Source organism: Loxodonta africana, chromosome 2 (genome assembly GCF_030014295.1).
Source record: "Loxodonta africana isolate mLoxAfr1 chromosome 2, mLoxAfr1.hap2, whole genome shotgun sequence".
Taxonomy (NCBI): Eukaryota; Metazoa; Chordata; class Mammalia; order Proboscidea; family Elephantidae; genus Loxodonta; species Loxodonta africana.
In genome coordinates, this window is record NC_087343.1 from 166,138,480 (window position 1) to 166,166,324 (window position 27,845).

Consider the following 27,845-nt stretch of genomic DNA (forward strand, 5'->3'; position numbering starts at 1 on the left):
CATGCCTGGGTCCCACTCTGGGGCACAGCTTGGACATGGGGGTTATTTAAAGCTCCTCATGGAAACCGTGGTAGCATAGTGGTTAAGAGCTACGGCTGCTAACCAAAAGGTTGGCAGTTTGGATCCACCAGGAGCTCCTTGGAAACCGTATGGGGCAATTCTACTCTGTCCTATAGGGTTGCTACGAGTCGAAACTGACTCAATGGCAACAGGTTTGGTTTTTTTTTTTGTCCACGTGATTTCAGTTGTAGCTAGTATTAAGAATCATAGCTCTAGGCAAAGGGCCTAATGAAATGAAAATCTTTGAGAATAAAGGCCATCTTATTTAGGTCCTCCCATTCTGGGCCCTCAGACTTGAGGCTGGCTGGGGAGGCTGCTCCCAAGGCACTGTTCCCAGTCCTGCCTGGCCTGCCTGATTAGTCCAACCCCTGCTCTCCAAGGCATTGTCAGGCCTCCAGGTGCTTTCAGGTTTCTGACTGGTGAGGTAAGAAGGGGTGTTGCTCCTCTCAGCTCTACAGTCCTGCAGAGAAGCATGGCTCTGGGCTGGAGACCACAGACCTGGCCCTCATCGCACCTCTGCTGGATGATCTTTGGACAAGGCAATTTTTGTCCTTCTCTGGGCTTCAGTTTCTTTCTCTCTAAAATGGGCTGGGAAGAGGGGATTGAAATAACTTCCAGTGTTTCTTCCAGTTTTATACACGTACACACAACCTCTCAAAATTGAAAGGAATCTGGAGATCATCTAATTTGACCCTAATTTTTTTTTTCTTACAAAGGGAGAAATGGAGGCCCAGTGAAGTGAAAGGGTTTGCCTAGGGTTGGAAACATCATCACTTATTCACTAATGACAGTTTTGCTTGTTGTCGTTAGGTGCCGTCTGAGTCATAATAACCCCACATACAACAGAACGAAACACTGCCCAGTCCTGCACCATCCTCACAATAGTTGCTATGGTTGAGCCCATTCTTGCAGCCACTGTGTCAGTCCATCTCATTGAGGGTCTTCCTCTTTTTTGCTGACCCTCTACTTTACCAAGCATGATGTCCTTCTCCAGGGACTGGTCCCTATTGATAACATATCCAAAGTATGTGAGACAAAGTCTTGCCATCCTTGCTTCTAAGTAGCATTCTTGCTGTACTTCTTCTAAGACAGATTTCTTTGTTCTTCTGTAGTCCGTGGTATATTCAATATTTTTTACCAACACCATAATTCAATTTTGCCTGTAGACACGTAAATTTTTGTTATGTGGAACTTAAATATAGGGTCACTATGAGTTGGAATCAACTCGACGACACTGAGTTTGGGTTTTTTTTTTTTTTTTGGTTGGAGCTTAAATTGACTTCCTCACTGTGGACGGGACCAATTTTGCCTCCATTTGCACGTTTACCTCAATATTCCTGATCTATACATGTGTCGCTTCTTTGGATTCTCCTTTGAACTGGTTGTAACATCTTACAGGTTCCCTCACAAATGAGTTGAATAAAATCTTTAACGTGTTCATTTTATAGCTGTATAAAAGTTGATTTGACCTCCTTTTGAAAATTATCCTTTAGTAACAAGTATAGCCAAGATTTAAATGAGGTGTCATGACTTAATTTGGGGTTGAAACCTCACAGAAACCAGGTAACAAAAGTGAGAGATGCATATCCTGTAGGGGCTGCTGAGGCTGGAGAGCACAGGCCCTACCTAAAGGGTCAGAGACAGCTCAGCTTCAAGTGATTCGTGCCCTGTGGGAATACAGGCTGGTATTTCCATATTCTTCAACTTTGCGGGAAAAGCTAGAAATTCATAATTTAATGAGAAATAGTTTTTTTTTTTTTTGCAGTTTTATAACTTTATTTGATAATTGGCTGTTAGTTTTCATCCACATTGACTGTAGGCTTTTGAAAGTGGTGACAGGTACATAGGTAACCCGAGTATAGAGCTTGTTGGATGAATCTTTATCCTCATTTTGTTTTCTGAACAACCAGACATGGATAGGGTATGGGACATTCCTTACTCCTTTGGCCCAGACAACTTTGCTGAGTCTGGCATCTATGTGCACATCTGGCATTCCCATCCCTGGCATGGCAAATTTCTGAATCTCCTTCAGTGCCCATGGGGCATGCTTCTTAAAGCCCACTCCATGGACGTGCTTGTGAGTGTCAATGGGGCACTCTCTGGTCACCACTTCATTGATAGCAGAACGACCCATCATATTCTCGCCACCTTTCTTTGCAGAAGACATTGTGCCAGGACAAGGTTGTTGTTGTTGTTAGGTGCCATCGAGTCGGTTCAGACTCATAATGTGACCCTATGTACTACAGAATGAAACACCGCCCCATCCTTCGCCAAGCTCACAACCGTTGTTATGCTTAAGCCCATTGTTGCAGCCACTGTGTCAATCCATCTTGTTGAGGGTCTTCCTCTTTTTCCCTGACCCTGTACTCTACCAAGTATGAGGTCTTTCTCCAGGGACTTATCCCTCTTGATAACATGTCCAAAGTATGTAAGATGCAGTCTCGCCATCCTTGCTTCTAAGGAGCATTCTGGTTATACTTCTTACAAAGGACAATATTGGAAAGGAGAAATAGTTTGTTTTTATCACACATTGGCAATTGTTAAAAATAATCAAGACTCAAAGAAACTGAGGCACACCCATGTTCATTGCAGCATTGTTCACAATAGCAAAAAGATGGAAACAACCTAGGTACCCATCAATAGATGAATGGATAAACAAACTATGGTACATACACACAGTGGAGTGCTACACAAAGATAAAGAACAGTGATGAATCTGTGAAGCACCACACAGCATGGATGAATCTGGAGGGAATCATGCTGAGTGAAATAAGTCAATCACAAAAGGACAAATATTGTATGAGACCACTACTATGAAAACGTTTACACACAAAAGAAATAATCTTTGATGGTTACGAGGTAGGGGAGTGGTGGAGATGGAAAAACACTAAATAGAAAATAGATAAGCGGTAACTTTGGTGAAGGGTAAGACAGTACACAGTGCTGGGGAAGCCAGCACAACTTGTCCAAGACAATGTCATGGAAGCTCCATAGACACATCAAATTCCTTGAAAGACTGAATTACTGGGGTGGGGGCTGTGGGGACCATGGTCTCAGGGAACATCTAGCTCAATTGGCATAACATAATTTATAAAGAAAATGTTCTACATTCTACTTTGGTAAGTAGTGTCTGGGGTCTTGAAAATTTGTCAGCAGCCACCTAAGATACACCACTGTTTTCAGCTCATCAGGAGCAAGGGAGAATGAAGAAAACCAAAGACACAAAGGAAGAATTAGTTCAAAGGACACAGCTACCACAGCCTCCACCAGACCGAGTCCAGCACAACTAGATGGTGCCCGGCAACCACGTGGATGGCTCTGACAGCAATCACAGTAGAGGATCCCAGACAGAGCTGGAGAAAAATGTAGAATAAAAATCTAACTTAAAAAAATGACCAGACTTACTGGCCTGACAGAGACTGGATATACCTGAAGAGTATGGTCTGCAAACACTCTTGTAGCTGAGTAATAAAGTCACTCCTGAGGTTCACCCTTCAGCCAAAGATTAGATAGGCCCATGAAACAAAAGAAGGCTACATGGGCACAGCAGCCCAGGAACAAGGACTAGAAGACAGGAGGGAACAGGAAAGCTAGGAACCCAAGGTCCAGAAGGGCAGAGTGTTGACAGGTGGGTGTGGTTGGCAACCAATGTCACAAAACAGTATGTGTACTAGCTATTTAATGAGAAGCTAGTTTGCTCTGTAAACCTTCATCTAAAGTACAATAAAAATAAATGATTAAAAAAAAAAGATTTTCAGCTTTGGAAACTCTACCTGTAGTTCTCCTCCATCTTACAGGATTGCTATGAACTGGAATAGACTGAACAGAGGTGGATTTGGGTTTTTTGGGTAGAAGTGGGTAATGGAGCTTAAGGGAATATGTCAGCTACTAGGATGGATTAGGAATGATGCTGGAAGGGAGGCTACATGTGCTCTCTTCCTATTTCTCAGTGAGGCTTCAGGGCATTAGGGTGTTGGCATCTAGTTTTGCCACCCACCACCTTCACATCCACTAAGAACTACATGACCATCTCTGGTACAACCAGTGATGATGATGAGTTTCAGGAAAAGTGAGTTCTAGTCTCATCTCTGCTGCAAGACATTAATGCAAATCCTCTTCCTCTCTGGGCCTCCACTTACACGTATATAAAATGGATTGGACTAGTTGAGAGAGGTGAGAGCTTATCAGAATGGGAACAAGGTGTGCAATCTGAGAAGGCATATTAAAAGATGATGAGGTGAAGTAATATCCAATGTCAGTTTCTCAGTCTTGGTAAAAGATACTGTGACATCCCAGCACAACTAGTTGCTGCCTGGCGACCACCACCAACTGCTCTAACAGGGATCACAATAGGGGGTCCTGGACAGAGCGGGAGAAAAATGTAGAACAAAATTCCAACTCACACACATACACACAAAATCAGACTTACTGCTCTGACAGAGACTGGAGAAAACCTGAGAGTATGGCACCTGGATACCCTTATAGTTCAGTAATGAAGTCACTCCTGAGGTTCACCCTTCAGCCAAAGATTAGACAGGCTCATAAAACAAACAATAACACACATAGCTCAACCAGGTATACGAGACTAAGTGGGCACACCAGCCCAGGGACAAGGACGAGAAGGCAGGAGGTTCAGGAAAGCTGGTGATTGGGAACCCAAGGTCAAGAAGGGGCGAGTGTTTACATGTTGTAGGGTTGGCAACCAACGTCATAAAACAGTATGCGTATTAATTGTTTAATGAGAAACTTGTTTGCTCTGTACACCTTTGTCTAAAGTACAATAAAAAAAAAAGTACCGTGACATCATTATGTTAACAATAAAAAAATAAAAAGTACCGTGACATCTTTATGTTAACAATGGAGGAAACTGAGTGAGGGCTACACAGGAGTGTACAGAGAGTTCTGTACTGTTTGTGCAACTTTTCTCTAAATCTAAAATTATGCCAAAATAAAAAGTTTACTTAAGCAAAATCATTAGGTAAGTTTTAAATTTTGTTTATAATCCATTTATTCAGCAAAGATTTATGGAATGTCTAATACATGTTGGGCACTAGATGTACATTGCTAAGAACCATGGTCCCAGCCATTGTGGGGTTACAATCCAGTGATAATTCAGTGGGACTAACACCCCTATTGCTTTTTTTGTTTGTTTTTAATTTTTTTTGTGTGCATTAGGTAAACGCTTGGAGCCCTGGTGGCACAGTGGTTAAAACTATGGTTGCTAACCAAAAGGTTGGCAGTTCGAATCCACCAGCCTCTCCTGACTCCCCATTGGGCAGTTCTACTCTGTCCTATAGGGTTGCCATGAGTCAGAAATGCCTCCACAGCAATGGGGTTGGTTTAGGTGAATATTTACAGAGCAAATTAATTTCCCATTTGATAGTTTGTATATAAAGTATTACTTGACATTGGTTTCATTGTATCAGCACTTTCCCCATTTCCGTCCTAGGTTCCCATTTCCTTTTGTCCTGATTTTCTACCCCTTCCTGCCTTCTCATCTTTGCTTTTGGGCATATGTGTTGCCCTTTTGGTCTTGCATAATTGATTGTTCTAAGAAGCACATTCCTCTTGGGTGTTATTGTTTATTTTATGGGCCTGTCTATGGTTTGGCTGAAAGGTGGTCTCTGGGAATGGCTTCAGTTCCAGGTCGGAAGGGTATCTTAAGGGCCATAGTTTCTGGGATTTCTCCAGTCTCTGTTAGACGTATAAGTCTGGCCTTTTTTGTGAATTTGATTTTTTATTCTACTGCCAAGAAACCTCTATGGAGCAGATCTACTCTGTAACACATGTGGTTGCCATGAGTTGGAATCAATTCAATGGCAGTGGGTTTGCCTTGGTTTTTCCTTTTTAAAGTAAATTGAAAATATAAAATGTAGTAGCTCAAACATCTCTTCACTGGTGGGGTATCTGAGCAGAATCCTCCTAGCTCTATCACTTGGTGGCTGTGTGACTCTGCCAAAGCCAACCTCTCTGTGCATCGTTTTCCTCGGTGGTAAGATGGGACAAAAAAAAAAACAAAAAAAAAAAACTGATGGATTCATGTTTTTGTAAGGTGCTGAAGTGTGGACTCCAACTCACGGTGATCTTATGTACAACAGAATGAAATGTTCCTCAGTCCTGTGTCATTGTCACAATTGCAGGCATGCTTGAGTTCAGTGTCACAGCTATTGCGCTAATCCATCTCACCAAGGGTCTCCCTTGCCCTTGCTGGCCTTCTGCTTCACCAAAGATGATGTCCTTCTCCATCAATTATTACTTCTGATGATGGGTCCACAGCAATTGAGTTGAACAATGTTCTATTGTGATCCATAAGGTTTTCATTGGCTTACTTTCAGAAAGAGTTTGCCAGGCCTTTCTTCCTAGCCCATCCTAGTCTGGAAGCTTTGCTGAAACTTATTCATCATGGGTGACCCTGTTGGTATGTGAAATGCTGGTGTCATAGCTTCCAGCATCACAGCAATGTGCAAACCACCACAGCATGACAGGATTCCCTGGCAGATTTATTAAAATTAAATGATCTAATAATACAAAGTGCCTAACAGTGCTTCCCTTCCCCTCCAAAAAAAGAAAAACAACCCATTGTCTTTTAAGGATCCTATAGGATATACAGAGTAAAACTGCCGGATAGGGCTTCCAAGGAGCGGCTGCTGGTTTTGAACTGCCAACTTTTTGGTTAGCAGCTAAGCTCTTAACCACTGTGCCACCAGGGCTCCCAGCTGTGCTCAGTATGCCTTGCAACACTTACTAAATGTTCGTTGCTATTACCATTATTACTATAATTATTGATAAAACACAGTGATGCGAAACACGGATATGGGGAAGGGTGCTATTGGCAGGGAACGTGACATTTTTCTTAAGAAGGAGATTGGTGAAAACACTGGATCTTTGAGTTCCTAAAAGTCCTTCCTGCGGTGACAGTCACAGCGAGAGTCCGGAAACAACAGCTTCGCCCCTCCCTTCCACTTAGCTCTGTCCCGCCCCTGGCGCCCATTCTGGTCCCTTTTCTCCCCCTCCTACCTCCGGCTCCCGCCCCGCCCCCAGCAGGGAGGGCTTGACAGGCCGCAAAGGAGGGGCCGGAGGAGGAAGTGTTGAGGGGAGGAGCCGGGCGAGATCCGTCCTACTCAGGCCTGGAAATCTGGGCCCGGGCGGGGCGAACCTGGAAGTGGCTAGGCTCCGCTTTGCATAGCAATACGCAGCTGTGCATAACCAATGCAGGTAGGCATTTAAAGGCGCCACCGCCGCCAAAGCCAGACTTTCTAGTTAACCCTGCGCGGAGTCACCCTTCACTATGACCTTCCTGATCGCCCTGGCTTTGCTTCTCGTTGGCCCTGCGGCCCCCACGCGAGTCCTTCCGACCCAGGTGAGCGCCCCTTCCTTTAGGGCACTGCTTCCAGCATTCCAGTCCAGCTGCCGGTGTGCGGGGCGTGGTGGGTTGTGGGGGTGGCCACTCCGGTCTCTAGAATTCCTTTTCTTGCAGCGGAGGCTTCCAGAGTCACGAGCTACGGGACTCTGAGTGGGTCCCATTCTGTCTGCGGGTTTCAGCTTCCCGATCTGTACAATGAGAGTCTGCGCTAAAGCCTTGTTCTCCTCCAGGCTTTTTTGGAGGCGTCCATCTAACTCATATCAGTACATTTTCTGCCATCTTTCCAAGCGCCTAAGTGAAATTGCACCAGAAAACCAAAAACCAAACCCATTGCTGTCGATTAGATTTCAACTCATCGTGACCCTATAGGACAGAGTAGAACTGCCCCCAGGGTTTCCAAGGAGCGTCTGGAGGATTTGAACTGCCAACCTTTTAGTTAGCAACTGACCTCTTAAGCGCTAGCCAGCAGGGCTCTAAGGAACTGAAAAGCTATGGCCTGCCCCCAGGCCCAGAGACAGGCCCAGCTTCCCCACCCCTCCCTAATAAAGCCTGTTGCCCATCCCTTTCACTGCTATGAGGTTGGTCCTGAGGAATGGGTGGGTTTGAGAAGCCCTCCAGGCCAGCAGGTCCAGAGCTGCCCAGCTGGTGATACAGATCCAGCCCTGTGAGCACCTGGGTTGTGAGCTCCTGAGAGGGCAGGTCCCCACCCTCCAAGCTGCTCCCTTAACTTCTCATTCACACAGGGCTGCAGACACCTCATAAAGAGAAGTTCTGTCATTCTGAAACCTAGAGAAGCCCAGTTCCATTCCTCTTTGCTACTTGGCTCTGGGCAAGACACATCTCTGGCTGCAGCCAGAGGCAGGTCCACCTCAGATCCTCTTCCTCCTACCACCTTGGAAATCTTGGTCTGGGATTGAGGAATAGTGTGGAGTAGGGAAGAGTGAACAGGACTGAGGGCTGGAGGCTTGGTTTCTGATCCCTCCTCTGTTTCTTGTCCATGGACATGGCATTTGGGCTCCCTGAGCCTTGATCTCTTCTTCTGTACAGTGAGTGTGATGATGGGTGAATGAAAATGCTTTCATGGAACGAAAAGCTCTAAAATAGTAAACAAATGAAGTGATGTAAATGGTTTGACTTGGCCTCACTCTGCCCCGCTCTTGCCTGTTGAAGGAGCAAGGCCCTCTTGGCCTCACTTGCCCTGAGGATTTGCACCTTGTTCCTGAGTGTAGGTTGAGAATGCTTCTCTTGGCTCCAGGGATGGCCGCTATGAGGTGGAATCACGTTAGAGGCTCCGAGGTTGCCCTACATCCCTGTCTTCCTACATGTCATAGCTAGGATGCCATCCCAGCCCAGAGGGTCTGGAGAGGCCCTGAGACATCCAGTCACCCCCCCTTCCACAGAGGCCCAGAGAGGATAGGGACTCACCCAAGATCACACAGCAAGTGGCACTTTCAATCCTTACCTGTTATCATCCAGGCCTTCTCTGGGCTCATGTAGTTCAGAGCCCTGAACCTGAGACCACAGGCCAGTTGAGGGCTGTGGGGAGATAGTACTTACTATCTGAGGCTGAGTTTCCAGAAGCCTGCGTTCCATTTCCTCTTCTAGCATTAACCAGTCTTGTGACTCTGGGCTATGTCGGTCTTTAGATAACAGGGGAGACTATCTAGCCCCATGCTGGGCATCTTGTTATTAGCCGCTGCCTAGTCAGCCCCAATTCATGGCAGCCCCATGCATGATGGATCAAAATGCTGCCCAGTCCTGTGCCATCCGCGTGATCAGCTACAGACTAGACCATTGTGATGCCAATGCATCATACCTTCTCGCCACATAAGCCAGGCCACAGTCACAGAATTCATTGCCACAGGGGTCTCTGGCCAGGTACTCCTGTCCAGAAATCGCTTTGTTATGCCTGGCTGGAGCCCTGGTGGAGCAGTGGTTAGAGCTCAAGCTGCTAACCAAAAGGTTGGCAGTTCAGTGGGGCAGTTCTACTCTGCCCTATGGGGTCGCTGTGAGTAGAAATCGATTCGACGGCAACAAGTTTCTTTCTTTTTCTTTCTTTATGCCTTGCTTAGGGCCTGGTGTGTGTGTGTGTGTGTGTGGCAGAGAGGACGGTGGAGGAGGGGCATGCTTAGGAGAGAGGAGGGAATTCTTCAGTTCCAGCTGTGCTATCTGGATGCTTTCCCTGTCTAGAACTAATCCTCAATCTGAAGTAAGCTGCTTCCCGAAACAAACCAAACCCGGTGCCGTCAAGTCGATTCCGACTCATAATGACCCCATAGCACAGAGTAGAACTGCCCCATAGAGTTTCTAAGGAGCACCTATCGGATTCAAACTGCCGACTCTTTGGTTAGCAGCCGTAGCATTTAACCACTACGCCACCAGGGTTTCTGTAGGCTGCTTAGAATCTGTGAAAACAGCCTCGGAAAATGGCTCGTCCTACTCTCCAGCTCAGCGCTTAATTCCAGGCATTCTTTCATTTGACAGTGGCCTCCTAACTGGTCTTCCCCTTCTAATCTTGCCTCTCTCCATCTATTCTCAACCATACTTCAGAGCAGGGCACTTTCCTTCCATGGGGTTCCATTGTACATATAATAAACCCAGTCTCCAGACTATGACCCCTGAGGTCCTGCATTAAATGACCCTGCCCACTCCTCCAACCTCAGGGTCCCTCATTCACTACATCTAGCCCACTGACTTTCTTGTAGTACCCAGAGCAGCTAAGATCATTCCTAGCTTTCTCAAAGCCTTTGCCTGTTCTTTCTCTCTGCGTTTCACATTGTTGTCTCTCATCCTGCCAGAGCCCAGCTTACGTATGACTTCCTCACTACCCTTTGTTACTCTAAGATCACCTTCTGTTCATTTCCTTGACAGCACCCACAAGTCATTATGGATGATATTTTTTTACATTAGACTGTAAGCTCCATTAGGGAGGGCAGGAACCATATCTAATAGGTTATCATTATTGACACAGTGCTTAGCCCAGGGCCTGTAGTTGTTGCTTCATAAATATTTATGAGATGAATGTTGAATGAAACACTTATTAACACCTACCCTGAGTGAGGGCCTGTGGGGAATGCAGGGATGAATCAGACCCTCCTCCTGCCTTTCTTAGTGACAGCAGGCATCATTCCAAGGAACAGAAACCCATTCCAAGGAGCTCAAGTAGGGGGGAAGTTTATTAGAGGTATACAAGAAATCTCGTGGGGCTAATGGCAGGAAGTGGAGGCTGGAAAGTTCCTGAAATGTTGAATGCTATGAGTTGGAATCGACTTGATGGCAACAGGTTTGGTTTTTGTTTTTGGTCACTTAGTGCCTTAGTTATCTAGTGCTGCTATAACAGAAATATCACAAATGGGTGGCTTTAATAAACAGAAATTTATTTTCTCACGGTTTAGGAAGCTAGAAGTCCGAATTCAGGGTGCTGGCTCTAGGGGAAGGCTTTCTCTCTCTGTTGGCTCTGGAGGAAGGTCCTTGTCTCTTTTAGCTTCAGCTCCTGGGTGATCTTCATGTGGTGTGGCATCTCTCTTTCCCCACCTCTGCTTCTCTGGCTTGCTTGCTTGCTTAATCTCTTTTATATCTCAAAAGAGATTGACTTAGGGCACATCCTATACTAATCCTGCCTCATTAACATAAAAAAGACAACCCATTCCCAAATGGGATTATAACCACATGTGTAGAGGTTAGCGGTTAAACACATGTTTTGGGGGGACACAATTCAATCCATAGCAGTGAGCGAGCTCATGCTTTTTGCCTGGCTTTGTGCTGCAAGCTTCACCTACATCCTGAGAGGAAGGTATAAAGGCCTCCATGTAAAAGATGTCAAAATTGAGGCTCTAAAGGGCTTAATTTGCCTATAGAACCACATGGTAAATGTGGCTGAGCTATGATTTCAACTCAGGTCTATTTGACTGAAGCCTTGATTTACCGCATGTCTCACTCCTAAGCCATGTTCTTCCTGCTACCCTGTACTGCCTCTTCAGAAAAGGTGTTCCCTCTACCGTAGACCAGCAGAGCCCTTGAGTTCCAACCTTAGCTTGCTCACAAATCCAAGTGCTCTGGCCCCACCCCAAAACTTATGACCCAATGATAGTGCAAAGGTCAATGTCCTCTGAGTGACCTCGGACTCTGTGTCTCAACTCCAAAACTAGGCACAGAGAGACCTGTCTGTGTAGCTTGGGTTAGGTGTTCCTAGTCAGCCCAGTTAGCTGTTGTTATGTTGAAAATGGGGGTCAGGGACTGGCAGGATTTCTTTCTAAAACAGGGTATGGATGGTAGGAGAGCTGAGTGTAGGCTGCCTTTGAGGGTGTGGAAAGGCGTGTGTAGGGGCAGAGTCTACACGCTGTGGAAAGTTTTGGTCATGAGACAGGCAGACAGGAGCCATGGAAGTGGGAAGTGGGTGGTCACATGTAGTTGGACAAGATGGTGGTGGAATCAGCAGACTTCCTGGGGATGTGGAAGGAGATCAGGAGAAATGGCTCAACAGAGCGAGGAAGGGTGATTCACATAGGAACACGGCATGAGCAATGGCTTGGGATTTGGAAGGTCCAGAAGCGGGAAAGTTCACTCACTGGGAATTGTTCACCACATGCCCCATGGGGCATCTTTTCATGAGCATCCTATTCCCTTCCAGGGTTAATTGCATGCCCTTGAGGGAGGGGTTTTGAACACTGTTCTGTTTCCCACTGTGTTTTCATTTCCCAGTGTTCCTGGCCCTGGATTGGGTATAGAGTATGATGTGAACAGGATTCTCGGCATGGGCTACAAAGTTGAATCCCCCAAGAACTTGCTTTCTAATGGGACCTTAAGACTGGCAGGTTGGAGAGGGACAGGGGATAGTGAGGTAGGAGATCAGAAAAGGAACCAAAGGTGGTTAAGGTTAGTCTCCTGTTTTGTTTGACTCAAAGTCTTATCACATTGTGCTTTATAATTTACAGTCTTGCTGTTGGGAGATTATGTCTTTTGAGTTTTTTACTCTTGTCCTGCCTATACAATGGTAGGACACGTGTTAACCTGGGTTTACAGATAGGGAAACTAAGGCCCAGAGAGGGGAGGTACCTTGCCTAAGATACAATCCCAGTAGCCCATTCTGTTGATTTTTCTGGCCTGTAAGCATTGTTTTTGTCAATGTTTCTTTCCTTTCTGCCTGATTGTCCCTGGCCATCTTAGCAAGGTAACTTTTCCTGGGAAAACTGTGACGAAAAGGACCCTGCCGTGATCAAAAGCCTGACACTGGAACCCGACCCCATTGTCATTCCTGGGAAAGTGGCTGTCAGTGTTGAGGTCAAGACCAGTGACCCCCTTGAGACTCCTCTGAAGGTGAGCTTGGGGTGGGTGGGGATGGGGGAAGGTGCCATGGGCCAGCTGTCGGAAGCCCTGGGGGGAGTATACTCTGGGAACTGTGAAGAATTTTGGAAACCTGGAGTCCCACAGCAGCAAAGGGACGTAGATTCATAGACTCTTACACAGGTTCTTAGAATCTCAGGGTCATAGGGTTGAAAGGAATCTCTGATGTCAGCCCCGACAACTCCCTGACGACAGCATGAATGACTGAAACATCACACCTGGCAGGTCGTGACGGCACAGTGCTCACTGTTGGGTAGCTCTGGTTGGGCAATTTGGTTGTTTTGTTGTTAATTACAAAATAGACATATCAATTAGTGAGTACTGTATAGTTACTTGGAAACCCTGATGGTGTAGCGGTTAAGAGCTATGTCTGCTAACCAAAAGGTCGGCAGTTCGAATCCACCAGGTACTCCTTGGAAACTTTATGGGGCAATTCTACTCTGTTCTATAGGGTCGCTATGAGTTGGAATCAACTCGACGGCTGTGGGTTTGGGTTTATATTGTCATTTTAGAAAACAGTTTTTTACTGGGTTTAGAAAACACAAGTGGTCAAAATGGGGAAAAGTTAAAAGAAATCACTTGAAATCTCACTACCCAGTTATAAGGAATAAGCAGACATACCTCCACTCTCTAACCTTTTACCAGGTCTGACACCAGCGCTCTCTCTCACAGCACTTCATACTTCTCTGTTAGGTTTGGTAGTTGTTGTAATGGCCACGCAGAACTCACAGATCCTATTCATGATTAATGGGATTTATTAGGGAAGTAACAGGTTATGATTCGGGATCAGGATCAACTTGGAATTAACAAGAACAACTCAGGATACAGTTCTTCAACCAGACTGCTTCTTCTCGGCCATGTCTGCTCAGGCTTAGCCCCCTGCTTGGGGAAGGGTCACAGCTCTTTAGCTCTGTTGGTAAGTATCTGAAGGCACCCCAGTCTGCCAGTGAACCTCCTGCTTGAAGTTGCTGTCAGCTCTCTCGCTCCATGGGTCAGTAAGCCCATTGTATCCCCCTTGCTCTGTGGGCTAGGAAGCCTACCACACGATCTCACACCAGTATCCTGGTTCTGCTGCTCCTGTTTCTCTGCTGTACTTGGCCATTGCTTCTTGCTGTCTCCAGTGTTACAACTCTCTCTGTCTTCTGGATCTCAACGCAGGGACCCCGGGTCCAAAGGACACACTCCACTCCTGGCTCTTCTTGATGGTAGTGAGGTCCCCTCCCAACCTCTGTGGGATTGGTCCTTTTAACCCTACCAGAATGGTAAAACTGACCAGTCCCCTGCAAGGGTTCCATGCACCTTATTTATACGGTCCTACACCTGCTAGGGTTCTATGCACCTTATGTGTATTAGCAAAACCATCCAATCCCCTTGACAGGTGACAGGCACCTTATTTGCTTAGTCCCACCCAATCATTTTATGGGAGTTACAAGACCATAGCTAGGAAAGGTCATATAAAAGCGATTCATCGCACCACAAGCCACACCCTGGATTTTCTAGCCATGGTTCTTTCATACTTGGAGGATAACTTCCTCCTCCCAGTTATTTCACCAGTCCAAATCAGAAATTAAAAATTAGTCCTTCAGTTAGGGCAAAAAGTCCTCAGGGTGAGTTCGTTCAGGTACCAGCCACTCAGGTCTGCTGCAGGTGTCCATCTAATCTGGTGAGGTTCTCCAAAAGTCATTTTGGCTTCAGTCTTTCTGGCATCTGATAAAATTTAACTGAGAGAATATTATTTCCTTGCTCTGAGCCTCACGAGGTATCAGCATAGCAAAACCTTTTTAAGAGACTTTAAGTTTGGCCACAGTACTCCAGTCCAGCAGCGTCTCCTTCTTAGTCCACTCTTTCATAGTTTTCAACTTCTACAATTAACAGTTTTTACAATCACCATTAACCCTGTTAACAGTCAACATTCACAACTGAATCATATAATCATATCAGCATCTTACCCCATCCTATCTTCCCCAGACCCATTAGGAAAAGAGGAATCTATTTAGTGGGGATCCTTCCTTGTTCTCCTGATGTTGAATGTGAGCAGACATTAATGAAAGCATGTAAGTGAGCCACTTCATGCCTTTATCTCCCAGTGTTTTAGACAGCCAATGTGTAAATTGCCTGTCTCTATCAAACCAGCACTCTGAGGAGATAATCATGTTCCTTGGTGGGAAGAATCTCCTGTTCTGGTTAGAACTCTGAGCATCAGCATTCATAAGCAAAGTCCCGTCCGGGGCAAACCATCAAATTGCAGCAATCTACTCCATGGTGTCAAACATCTCTCTGTCCCTCCTTTACCCAGGGGGCCAGGTTATTTTGTTCCCATTCAAACGGGGTCAGCTCACCTTCATCCCAATTCAACTGAGGTCAGCTCATCCCCTAGCCATCCAAGCTAGGCCAGTGGATACCAGCCATAGGCTCAGGAGTCTACACACCTCCCTGCATTTCAGACCAGCCAGCCCCCTTCCCCTCTTTCTCTCATTCCTGGCCCCCATGGACTAGATGAAATGGGTGCCAATGGAACACGTCCAAAGTCAGCCCATCTCTTCATTGCTGTGCTTCCCCTACTTCCACTTCTCTAGTGGACCCAAGTGGCCACCTGACATTAGCATACTAGGCTGTCTACTTGTTGACTCCCTTTAACTTCCAGCCCTGGAAGGGAGTTCTTCTGATGGGTACAGACTTTTCCTGCTTCAATGCCTCCAATGGCAAACCACTTACAGTTGAAAAAACAAAACAGTCATTTTTTATTTCTGTGTAGGTCCTTCCTTCAAATGCAAATCTGCTCTCCCATCAGTTCTGGGTAGGTCTGCATGTCTTTCCAATGGAATTTCCTGACTCCAGAGATTCTGAGTGGGGCTCAGGTTTTGGACCTAACCCCAATACTCTATACACAGACCTACTGCATTGAAATGAACAGCCCATGTTTCTTTCAGGCAAATCTTAGTTCCCCCTTTTAGCATATTCAGTCAAGTATTGACTGAAGGCAGAGTTAACATGCTCTCTGTTTTATGATCTGTAGTACCCAATATTCATTTCCATCATACATTTAGGTCTGTTTTACAACACTAGGTAGGAGAAACATTCAATATCCACAGTATAGTCAGATAAACACATAGCCTTTGTTAACATTCTGGTTCCTCTCCTCTATACCCCATGACTATCTTCCCATTCCTGTGCATATGTCCTTGGGATTGTGCATGGTTGTAACCAGAAGATCCTGACCTCCTGTCAGTTATCTTGCTTTTGTCCCAAGCCACTCCACATGTGGCTTTCCTCTCCTCTGTTTCCCTATCTGCTGTTCCGGCATAAGATCTCTTACTTTCCTTTTAGCCATTACAGATGACAACAACCAAAGTAACCATCCAGGAATCAAAAGTTCCATTTCCCACACCTCTTCATCCTTTCTCTTCCAGAGCCCCATACTTCCATGAATCAGGAGCCATTGTAATGAATTCCACTTCTGATGCCAACTATAAAAATGGTGTGGCATCAGAGGTCCTCTAACTTCACCAGAGGGGAGAAGAATAATGATAAGCATTGACTCAAAGCCCAAGGCTGATTTCTGTGGGCTGAAGGTCAGACATACCTCCACTCTGCAACCTTTTTATCAGTTCTGGCACCAGCCATCCCTCCCACAACAGTTTCTACTTCTCTGTTGGGTTTGATAATTTGTTTCATTGGCCACACAGAACTCACAGACCATATTAATGGGGTTTATTAAGGAAGTAACAGGTTATGATTTGGGATCAGGATAAAGTTGGAAGTAACATGAACAACTCAGGATGCAGCTCTTTGATCAGACAGCTTCTTCTAAGCCATATCCACAGGCAGGCCTCTGCCACCAGGCCCTCGCTCTCGGCCTGGGCCCTTACTCTAGGCCTGCGCCAGTGCACTTGGCCTGGACGCCTGCTCTTGGCCTTGGACCCCAATCTTGGCCTCGGCCCTGCTCGGGCAAGTGTTATAGCTCTTTACTTCTGCCAACAAGTGTCCAGAAGTACTCTACTTTGCCGGTGATACTCCTGCCTGAGGGTGCTGTGTGAGTTCACAAGCCCACTGTGGCTGCTTTGCTCCATGGGCCGGGAAGCCCACCATACAATCTTAAGCTAGTCTCCTGGTTCTGCTGCTGCTGTTTTTGTACCACTGGACTCTGCTGTGCTTGCCGCCACTGTTCACTGTCTCCAGTGTTATAACTCTCTGTATCCTGGGTCTAGGAGGTTCTCAGCACAGGAACCCTGGGTCCACTCCTTGCTGCTCTTCTGATGGTAGTGAGGTTTCCCCCAGCCTCTGTGGGATTGGTCCTTTTAAGCCTCGCAGGACAGCTAAACTGACCAATCCCCTGCAAGGGTTCCTTGTACCTTATATGCATGGTCCCACCCCCCGCAAGCGTTCTGTGCACCTCATGTGCATTAGCAAAACTGTCCAATCCCCTTGGTGGACCACAAGCACCTTATTTGCTTAGTCCCACCTAACCGTTTTGTGGGAGTTGTAAGACCTTGGCTAGAAAAAAACATATAAAAGCAATTCATTGCACCCCACCTTTCCTCACTAGTATGAAATGTTACCTTTATACCGTGTTTTAATGCCCTTCACAGCATTCCTGATCTATATCTATTCTGGCACCAATTTTGTTTTGATTAATCAAAAGGTTCTTGGTTTGGAATCTGTGTCCCTATTAAAACCACCCTTAAACTCGTTGCCATTAAATTAATTACAACTCATGGCAACCTCATATATGTCAGAATAGAGCTGTTCCATAGAGTTGTCAGTGGCTGATTTTTTGGAAGTAGATTGCCAGGCCTTCCTTCTGAGGTGCCTCTGGTGTATTTGAAGCTCCAACCTTTTGGTTAGCAGGTGAGCGTGTTACTGTTGGCACCCCTTAGGCCTGGGCTAATCATAGCCCCTACCTCATAGGTTTCTTGTGAGCAATAAATGAGTTAATAACATAGAAAGTACTTAGCACAATACTTGGCACACAGGACATGCTCAGTACGTATTAGCTGTTATTAATATTTCAGTTAGTATCAGTCTTTTCCTGTGGCCCATCTGACCAGCTGGAACTCCTATACAAGTAGGCAGCACTCGGGTCATACTTCCCCTGCACCTCTTCCCACAGCTTCTCCAGGTAAAGTTATTCCATTTTCTTCAGCTGTTCCTCTAGTGATAGGGGTCAAGCCCCTCTCAAATCTGGGCAGAGTTGGGCAGAATTGTTCTCTGTGTATGGGCACTGTAGTATTCATCTGCTGGGTCACACAGGTGCCATTGTGGTGCTCCTCTGCTGTGTCTGGCATGTAGCCTATAAGGCAGGCTGTGTGCTTGTTCTCCCACCATTGCCATGCAAACCACTGGTGTTCCCAAGAACAATGATGCTGCGAAGTTAACTGGAAGGGAAAGACTGGCTAACTCCCTCTTCTGCCCCCAGCCTACTTTTTCTGCCTTCTTCACAAGCCATTGGGATAGCTTTCCCCCCTACTTTTCTGTTGTGGTCGATAGGGTTTTCATTGGCTAGTTTTTAGAAGTAGATTACCAGACCTTTCTTCCTAGTCTGTCTTAGTCTGGAAAAATCTGCGGAAACCTATCCACCACGGGTGTCCTGCTGGCAAGTGAAATAGCTTCCAGCATTAGAGCAACATGCAAGCCACCTCAGTATGACAAACTGACAGAGAGTCTTCGAAGAAATTACAGCCAGAATGCTCCTTAGGTGTGAGGATGGCGAGACTTTGGCTCACTTACTTTGGACATGTCTTTGGGAAAGACCACTTGCTGGAAAAGAGCATCCTGTTTGGTAAAGTAGAGTGTCAGCAAAGATGAGGGAAACCCTCAATGTGATGGATTGACACATAGTTACAACAATGGACTCAAACATACCTATGATCGTGAAAATGGTGGAGCACCCGGCAACGTTTTGTTCTGTTTTCCATAAGGGCGCCATGAGTTGGAGCCAACTCGGGGGCAACTAACAGCAGCTCCTTTTCTATTACTTTATTACCTGTTACCCTTTACTTGTGTTTTGTAAAAATGGGCCTCATCCCCTCTGTCCCTTCCCTCCCCCAACATTACTCTTGTGTATCTATGTTTGGTTTTAGTTCTTTTATCTTTTCAGAGAACGTGCATATCGGCTGTTAAATGAAAGCCTTTCTGACCACTTGGGAGGGGAGGAGGGATGATTCGCCCGATTTTACAGATAAGGGACACTGAGGCTCAGAGAACCTGTGCGTATAGCTCGTCATTAGCACTTGCAAAACCGGTGTCCTTGTCCTGTGATTCCTGTCTCTGTGCTGTTTCCAGTGGGGAGGTAGATTTAGTACTTTTGGTGTGTTTGTAGGGGCATCGCTGGGTGGTGCAATTAACTTGCTTGGCTGCTAACTAAAAGGTTGGAGGTTGGAATCCACTCAGAGGTACCAAGGAAGAAAGGCCTGGTGATTACCTCTTTAAAAAAATCAGTCATTGAAAACCCTGTGGAGCACAGTTCCACTCCGACACACGTGGGGTTGCCATGAGTTGAAACTGACTCCGCAGCAACAGGTTCTACCAGTGCTTGCAAGCGCCAGAGGCGTGTGCGGCATGTTCAGTCCCAGGGCTCTCCCCTTGCCCAGCTAAGACGCCCTGGGGAGCTGCCCAGACAGACACTGTATGAGCCTGGACGGCCTCTAAGACGCCCCTGGGGAGCTGCCCAGACAGACACTGTATGAGCCTGGACGGCCTCTAAGACGCCCCTGGGGAGCTGCCCAGACAGACACTGTATGAGCCTGGACGGCCTCTAAGACGCCCCTGGGGAGCTGCCCAGACAGACACTGTATGAGCCTGGACGGCCTCTAAGACGCCCTGGGGAGCTGCCCAGACAGACACTGTATGAGCCTGGACGGCCTCTAAGACGCCCCTGGGGAGCTGCCCAGACAGACACTGTATGAGCCTGGACGGCCTCTAAGACGCCCCTGGGGAGCTGCCCAGACAGACACTGTATGAGCCTGGACGGCCTCTAAGACGCCCTGGGGAGCTGCCCAGACAGACACTGTATGAGCCTGGACGGCCTCTAAGACGCCCCTGGGGAGCTGCCCAGACAGACACTGTATGAGCCTGGACGGCCTCTAAGACGCCCCTGGGGAGCTGCCCAGACAGACACTGTATGAGCCTGGACGGCCTCTAAGACGCCCTGGGGAGCTGCCCAGACAGACACTGTATGAGCCTGGACGGCCTCTAAGACGCCCCTGGGGAGCTGCCCAGACAGACACTGTATGAGCCTGGACGGCCTCTAAGACGCCCCTGGGGAGCTGCCCAGACAGACACTGTATGAGCCTGGACGGCCTCTAAGACGCCCCTGGGGAGCTGCCCAGACAGACACTGTATGAGCCTGGACGGCCTCTAAGACGCCCCTGGGGAGCTGCCCAGACAGACACTGTATGAGCCTGGACGGCCTCTAAGACGCCCCTGGGGAGCTGCCCAGACAGACACTGTATGAGCCTGGACGGCCTCTAAGACGCCCTGGGGAGCTGCCCAGACAGACACTGTATGAGCCTGGACGGCCTCTAAGACGCCCCTGGGGAGCTGCCCAGACAGACACTGTATGAGCCTGGACGGCCTCTAAGACGCCCCTGGGGAGCTGCCCAGACAGACACTGTATGAGCCTGGACGGCCTCTAAGACGCCCCTGGGGAGCTGCCCAGACAGACACTGTATGAGCCTGGACGGCCTCTAAGACGCCCCTGGGGAGCTGCCCAGACAGACACTGTATGAGCCTGGACGGCCTCTAAGACGCCCTGGGGAGCTGCCCAGACAGACACTGTATGAGCCTGGACGGCCTCTAAGACGCCCTGGGGAGCTGCCCAGACAGACACTGTATGAGCCTGGACGGCCTCTAAGACGCCCCTGGGGAGCTGCCCAGACAGACACTGTATGAGCCTGGACGGCCTCTAAGACGCCCCTGGGGAGCTGCCCAGACAGACACTGTATGAGCCTGGACGGCCTCTAAGACGCCCCTGGGGAGCTGCCCAGACAGACACTGTATGAGCCTGGACGGCCTCTAAGACGCCCCTGGGGAGCTGCCCAGACAGACACTGTATGAGCCTGGACGGCCTCTAAGACGCCCCTGGGGAGCTGCCCAGACAGACACTGTATGAGCCTGGACGGCCTCTAAGACGCCCCTGGGGAGCTGCCCAGACAGACACTGTATGAGCCTGGACGGCCTCTAAGACGCCCCTGGGGAGCTGCCCAGACAGACACTGTATGAGCCTGGACGGCCTCTAAGACGCCCCTGGGGAGCTGCCCAGACAGACACTGTATGAGCCTGGACGGCCTCTAAGACGCCCTGGGGAGCTGCCCAGACAGACACTGTATGAGCCTGGACGGCCTCTAAGACGCCCTGGGGAGCTGCCCAGACAGACACTGTATGAGCCTGGACGGCCTCTAAGACGCCCCTGGGGAGCTGCCCAGACAGACACTGTATGAGCCTGGACGGCCTCTAAGACGCCCCTGGGGAGCTGCCCAGACAGACACTGTATGAGCCTGGACGGCCTCTAAGACGCCCCTGGGGAGCTGCCCAGACAGACACTGTATGAGCCTGGACGGCCTCTAAGACGCCCCTGGGGAGCTGCCCAGACAGACACTGTATGAGCCTGGACGGCCTCTAAGACGCCCCTGGGGAGCTGCCCAGACAGACACTGTATGAGCCTGGACGGCCTCTAAGACGCCCCTGGGGAGCTGCCCAGACAGACACTGTATGAGCCTGGACGGCCTCTAAGACGCCCTGGGGAGCTGCCCAGACAGACACTGTATGAGCCTGGACGGCCTCTTGAGATCACTGGCTTTAACCCCTTGTTATACTGAGTCCCAGAACAGAGTGTGACTGGTCCCAGCTCACATGGCCTGCTAGCAGTAGAGCCAGAAAGCCAACTGGAATCTTCTCTTCCTCTGACTCAGCTGATGTGAAAAACATCTCTATTCAAAAATCCCACCTGGGGCCTGGATGGATTTAATACCAGCTGCAATTTTTAGAAGTTTCATGACCCAGTTCCATGAGTCATGGACAGGATTGGGGCCCACCCAGGAGCTCACTTTGCCCCTTCTGATTTGCTCTACAGGGATTTGTCGTAATTTTTAACCTCCACTTGTCCAGCCCTTCCTCAGCTCCCAGCTCTGGGGCCCTCATTTTCCCATCCTCAGGAATTGTAAATTGTTGAATTTGGCATAGGCACTTAGTTAAGGCTTTCAGACACATGGTTTTCAGTCCTGATGGTGTGCCCCCAACCCGCATGTCACGGACCTGCAGTGCCCCTCCCTGAGCCCTGTGACAGAGCTGTAAAGCCTCCATATCATCAGATGGCTACCCTTCACGTCGGGTGCTGTCAGCTGATCTTTATCTACAGTCATCAAAAACCAAACCCTTTGTCGTAGATTCATGGTGACCCCACGTGTTACCAAGTGACAGAGCTCCATGGGGTTTTCTTGGCCGTAAGTCTTTACAGAAGCAGGCCTTTCTTCTGCAAAGCTGCTGGGTGGGTTTGAACCGCCGAACTTTAGGTTCGTAGACAAGCACAAACAATTTGTGCCGCCTGGGGACACTCTAAGGAAGGTTGGTGATTTGAAACCACCAGGGGCTCCATGGGAGAAAGGCTTGGGCAGTCTGCTTCTGTAGAGATTTACAGCCTTGGAAACCCTGTGGGGTTGCTAAGAGCCGAATCGACTAGACAGCAGTGGGTGGGTGGGAGGGATTCTCTAGAGTCATTAGTAGTAGACAGTTTCAGGATTCTGAGCACTTTGCTAAATGTTTTACATGCACTGTCTCACTCAGTACTTAGAGCCTTGTGGGAGGGGTCCAGAGAAGAAGTCTTTTTTTTTTTTATCCCGCAAGAAACTTTGATTCTTAGGATATCAGAACTGGTAGGTGTTTTCAAGATCATGAGACCCAAATGCCTCATTTTTTTAAAGTTGTGGAGGAGCAGAGGTCTTGCAATGGATACGTGCTGACCTCTGACTGGAGCCCAAGGTCCTAGCCCTGACCAGGCACCCTGTTGCACAGTAGTGCCATTATCAATCTAGTTGTTGAGAGCCAAGACCATGACACAGAAGAACTTAGGTCTTGCCATGGAAGTGCTATGGAAGTCACCTACCCTTCCTTGCTCTTCTGAGTAATATTAGCAAATGGACTGAGAGCAGGGATTAGGAAATGGGCCATAGTTTATATTCCTCAAATGATAGGCATGGCTGCTGTTGACTTAGGTTCTGTGCACTTTCACCGAGTGCCTTGTATGCTATGCTAGTGGTGGGGGAGATGAGGATGGTGATGAGGAAGGCACTGCTCCTTCTAGTGGATGCAGCCCCATAGGCTCCAGCTTGGTGGGAGGAGCCGTGGCTGGATTTGAACCCCCACTGGTGCCCTCAGCTGGGTGCTCTTGTTCAGGTAGCACCTGCACAACCATTTTCAGTGGGGTGGTTTGGTGGTAGAATTCTTACCTTCCACATGGAGACGTGGGTTCTGTTCCTGGCCAATGTACCTCATGCGCAGCCACCACCTGTCTGTCATTGGAGGCTTGCCTGTTGCTATGATGCTGAACAGATTTTGGTGGAACTTCTAGACCAAGCTACTAGGAAGAAAGGCCTGGCGATCTATTTCTGAAATCAGCCAATGAAAACCCCACGGATCACAACGGCCCTATTCTCACCTACTCATGGGGATGGCTCAGGACTGGGCAGTGTTTCCTTCTGTTGTGCATGGGGTTGTCACAAGTCGGGCATTGACTCGACAGCAACCAACAACAAAGCTGGCAGAACAAGGAGAGAGTGTCAGCAAAGGGAGAAAGTAGGACAGAAATCAGGTAGTAGGCACTTTCAGGACTCCAGGCGCTGGGCTAAGTGTTTTACAAGTATTGTCTCACTCAGTACATAGGACTTTGTGAGAGAGGTAGGTCTATAAATTATCCCACTTTTGGAGATGAGGGGATGGAAGCTGAAAGACAGTAACTAACTTCCCCAGTGGCACAATACCAGGAAGTGGCAGAACTAGGATCCCAACCAGGTCCTCTGGCTCTTCTTGTAAGAGGGCTGCAGAAGGCACGGCAGGGGAGATTTAGGGCTGGCAGGGGAACTCAGCATGACTGCGGGGGGATGAGCAGGATGAGGCCTGTGAGGGAAGGCGTTTGAGCTTGTCCACTCGGTACAGGGTGTGCAACTTCTGCCTTCTTTCTGGGCCTGGGGGAAGTGACAAATATCCCAATATCTGGAGCAGTTGGAAGACTGAATCCACAGCTGGGGAACCAGCCTGAGCCCAGCAGGGTCTAATTCTAGGGCTGAAAAAAAAAATAGGATCTTAAATTGTGGTTTCCTGCCATAACATCCACAGTAATCAAATACTAGAGAGAGGGCTAACATCTTCAAAATTGACGTTTCCTCACAATTTTCCCTTGATGCCTTCGGTGGGACAAGATTGTGGCTCTAAGGGAGAACTTATATGGCTCTGTTGTTAGTTCCCATTGAGTTCATTCCAACTCATGGCGACCTCATGTGTTATAGAGTAGAACTGCTCCATAGGGTCTTCTGGGCTGTGATCTTAACAGGGAAACCCTGGTGGTGCAGTGGTTAAGTGCTATGGCTGCTAACCAAAAGGTCGGCAGTTTGAATCTACCAGGCGCTCTTTGGAAACTCTATGGGGGCAATTCTACTCTGTCCTATAGGGTCGCTATGAGTGGAAAGCAACTCAACGGCAACAGGTTTGGTTTTTGTTTTTAACCTTAACAGAAGCGGATCACCAGGCCTTCTCTTCTGCAGGTTTGAACTGCCAACCTGTAGGTTAGCAGTCAAGTGCAAATCAACTAGGACTGTTCACAACTGGAACTGTCCATAATGAATAAAGCCTTGGTCACTTTTTCCGGGTCAGTGCCAGCCTCCAGAACAGGAGCAGAATCATGACAGCTTGGAGGTGTTAGCACATTATAGATATTCTCATCCAGCTTCTATCTGTGCGCAGGGGTCCTTTTGCAGCTCCTGCAACTGAGATCAGTGTGCCCATCACATCTTGGGATAGTTCATTCTGTTGTAAGGAAGCTGTGATTGAGATCTTTCTCATATTGATCCCAAAGTGACCTCCCTATAAATTCCTTTGGTCTTAATTCTGTCTTCTATAGCAGTCTGGAGAAAATATGATCCAAGAATAGCCAATAGGTTTCATCTTGATAACCACCTCCAATCAGTTGGTTGGAGCTACCTGAAGTCAAAGGGTTCCGAGGCCAAGTCTGGGCTCCCAAGAAAAGTCCAACGAACTATGACATAATTAGCAGGTGACAAGTGGGCTTCAACTTTTTTAAGTGTTAGCTCCAATCAATGGGTGATGACTACCTGAAGAGTCCTAAGGCTGTATGTGAGTTGGTGAGGTGGGGAAAGAAATCACAATTGATTATTAATGTCTGTCACAGGCACAGGAAAGGACAATATTGGTGCATGTGCCACAATATTGTCATTCCTAGATCAGATGATCTCTAAGGTCCCATCCAGTTAAAAATTCTGTGATTTAAAAAAAAAAAAAGCTGACCTTTTAAAGAAGCAGGAGAGCTGGAATGTTTGTCCCTGGAATTTCCACTTGTAACCTTTTTCAAACTTTTCCTCACTAGGTGGTATTAACTGTGGAGAAGGAAATAGCAGGCTTGTGGGTCAAGATCCCATGTGTGGATCAGATAGGCAGCTGTACCTATGAAGACTTCTGTAATGTGCTCGACAATTTCATTCCCCCTGGAGAGGACTGCCCTGAGCCCCTTCACTCCTATGGTCTTCCATGCCACTGTCCTTTCAAAGCAGTAAGTACTTGGGGAGGAATGGGCATTATCCCCGTGGCTGGAGTACAGAGATGGGGTTGCAGAGAAGGGCCCTGGCTTTCTTCTCCTGCAGATCTGGATGTCTGCGGTGTAAGTTGGTATGACCTATCCTGAACCACATATCTGTTTTTGGCTTCAGTTTATCCATCTGAGAAATGGGAGACTTGAACTTGGATGTGACCTCCAGGGCCCTTTAGCTATAACATTCCATGCTCTACAGTGCTGTAGCAATCTCTCATCTTGTGTGGCTCTTAGGCTGTAATCCTAGAGGTGGCTCCAGGAGAGGGTCCCATCAATAGGCTCCCACTGACTGGTGGTCCACTGTCTTTCCTGCAGGGCACCTACTCACTGCCCAAGTCTGATTTCACCTTGCCTGACCTGGAGCTGCCCAGCTGGCTCAGCAGCGGGAACTACCACATCGAGAGCATAGTGAGCAGCAAAGGCAAGCATCTGGGCTGCGTCAAGATCACTGCCTCTCTCAAGGGCAAATAATGTGGTACCAGCCACAGCTGAATAATGGAATATGGCGAAGGTGTCTCTTTTCTCTGTTTTGCATTTGTCCAGGCTGAATTCTGACTCCGTCCCCGTTCAAGTCCTTTTCTGTACTGATTCTACTACCCTTGTTGAAAATCATTTTGTGCCTTTAGGCTGGGGCAAACCATGGCTACCAATCATTCTGATTTGAAGCCCTGCTGAGAATTCGCATGTCTAACAAGTTCCCAGGCGATGCTAATGCTGCAGATTAGGGACCAATTCTGAGAGCCACTAGTAGAGCAGTGGGTCTCAACATTTATTATTCATAAGAATCACCTGGTGATCTTGTTAAAATATAGATTCTGATTCAGCATATTTGGGTGGAAATGCAAATTGTCAGCAGGGGTTAAAACCAGCACGAACCGGTTTGAAGCCCTGGAGCAAACAGCCCTGGCTGAAGAGAGGATGAGCCTGGCACTTTTTGAGAGCCCAGGACATCTGCTGGGCTGGCCACTTCCCTTTCCACCCCACCCCCAGGGCCTTCTCCCTGAGAGCTTTGCTCATTTCTTAAATAGTCCAGGAATGGGGACGCACATGCCATGGAACCCCAAGTTCAGACTGACCCAATCTCTTGAAGTCCTTTTATAGCTTTCTTATTTGTTTTTCATTTTTTTGTCAGTGACTTAAAAGCAGAGCAAGAGTATTAACATTTTGCATTTTACTCTAAGCCCCTCTTATAACGAAACGGTTGATTCAGTCTGTTCTTTGACTAACTTCTGTGGTTCAGTAGCCTTTTCCAGGTTTGTCCAACTAATACTGGGCATGCTGTACCCTGGAGAGGCAGGGCATGTGTGGTGGAGGATCCCTTGGAGGAGATATTTAAAGATGCTCTATGTGTTTAAAGTAGAGTTTGCAATCTCAGGTGCCTGCAGGGCCAAGCGAGAGACATAAACAAGTGGCTAAGGCCATGAGAAACATGTCACTTTCCATGTGTGTCTTCCCTTCTCCAGTTTTGATAGAGACTTGGGAACAATAAACGTTTCTTAAACTATAGGAGAAATAACAGCACACATGCACTGATACCAGACAGCCAGCACCCAGTCTTGAGATGGGATATAATCAAGAATGGTAAGGGCTAGAGTAAGTTGGAGAGGACACGGTCAGTCCGTGGGGGCACCTGCTATCTAGCTATAAGCCAGTTAGTGCCACATGAGAATGTAGGCCCAGTTTAGCCAGACATTCTCAATTTTGTTCCCTAGAGAAGCCAAACATTTAGACTTTTATATGAAATCTTGAAATTTTAAAATATTGGCAGCTAATTATTTTTCTACACTCTGTAGGCCAATGGGGTCAAACAAACTTGTGAGTGGGGAAATCTGGCCCATGGATAGCAGTTTGCAACCTCTGATCTAACATCTTGAAGGCCTTGTCCCTTCAGTCTCAGGACAGCTCCATCTGGCACCATTTCTCCCACCATAGGGCCAAACCCACAGTGTCTGGCCCCACGGAGAAGGCTGTTCCAGGGAGGTTGAGGCAACCTCCCTGAGAGCTGTGAGCTGCGGGATCACGGGGCTGCCTGCCCCAAACTTGAAGCCTTGTCAGAGTGAAGAAAGCAGAAGCTGAAGAATCAGACCTGTCAGCAGCTGCTTTGTGGAGCAAGGATCCAGTGAAGAGACATTTGTCCCTTCATCCCTCATCCCATGACAACTCTTAACTATGTTCTGAACCGCGGACCAGCCCCAGGTCTGGGCTCATTTGAAAACAGGATGGCAATAAAACTTTTTAACTTGCTGCAAAGCCCTCTTTTGTCTTG

The 27,845-nt window shown here is 47.8% G+C and overlaps 2 protein-coding genes across 2 annotated transcripts; one reads left to right on the forward strand and one right to left on the reverse strand.

The window, feature by feature from the left end:
* Positions 1–1,786: 1,786 nt before the first annotated feature.
* On the reverse strand, positions 1,787–2,957 carry LOC100669440 (large ribosomal subunit protein eL31-like). Its single transcript, XM_064279713.1, has one exon. It carries the CDS (start codon positions 2,225–2,227, stop codon positions 1,787–1,789), a length of 441 nt encoding a protein of 146 aa, XP_064135783.1. The 5' UTR covers positions 2,228–2,957.
* Positions 2,958–7,169: 4,212 nt separating this feature from the next.
* On the forward strand, positions 7,170–27,829 carry GM2A (ganglioside GM2 activator). Its single transcript, XM_010591977.3, has 4 exons — positions 7,170–7,419; positions 12,589–12,738; positions 25,358–25,540; positions 25,895–27,829. Exons 1-4 carry the CDS (start codon positions 7,348–7,350, stop codon positions 26,048–26,050), a joined length of 561 nt encoding a protein of 186 aa, XP_010590279.2. The 5' UTR covers positions 7,170–7,347; the 3' UTR covers positions 26,051–27,829.
* Positions 27,830–27,845: the final 16 nt, after the last annotated feature.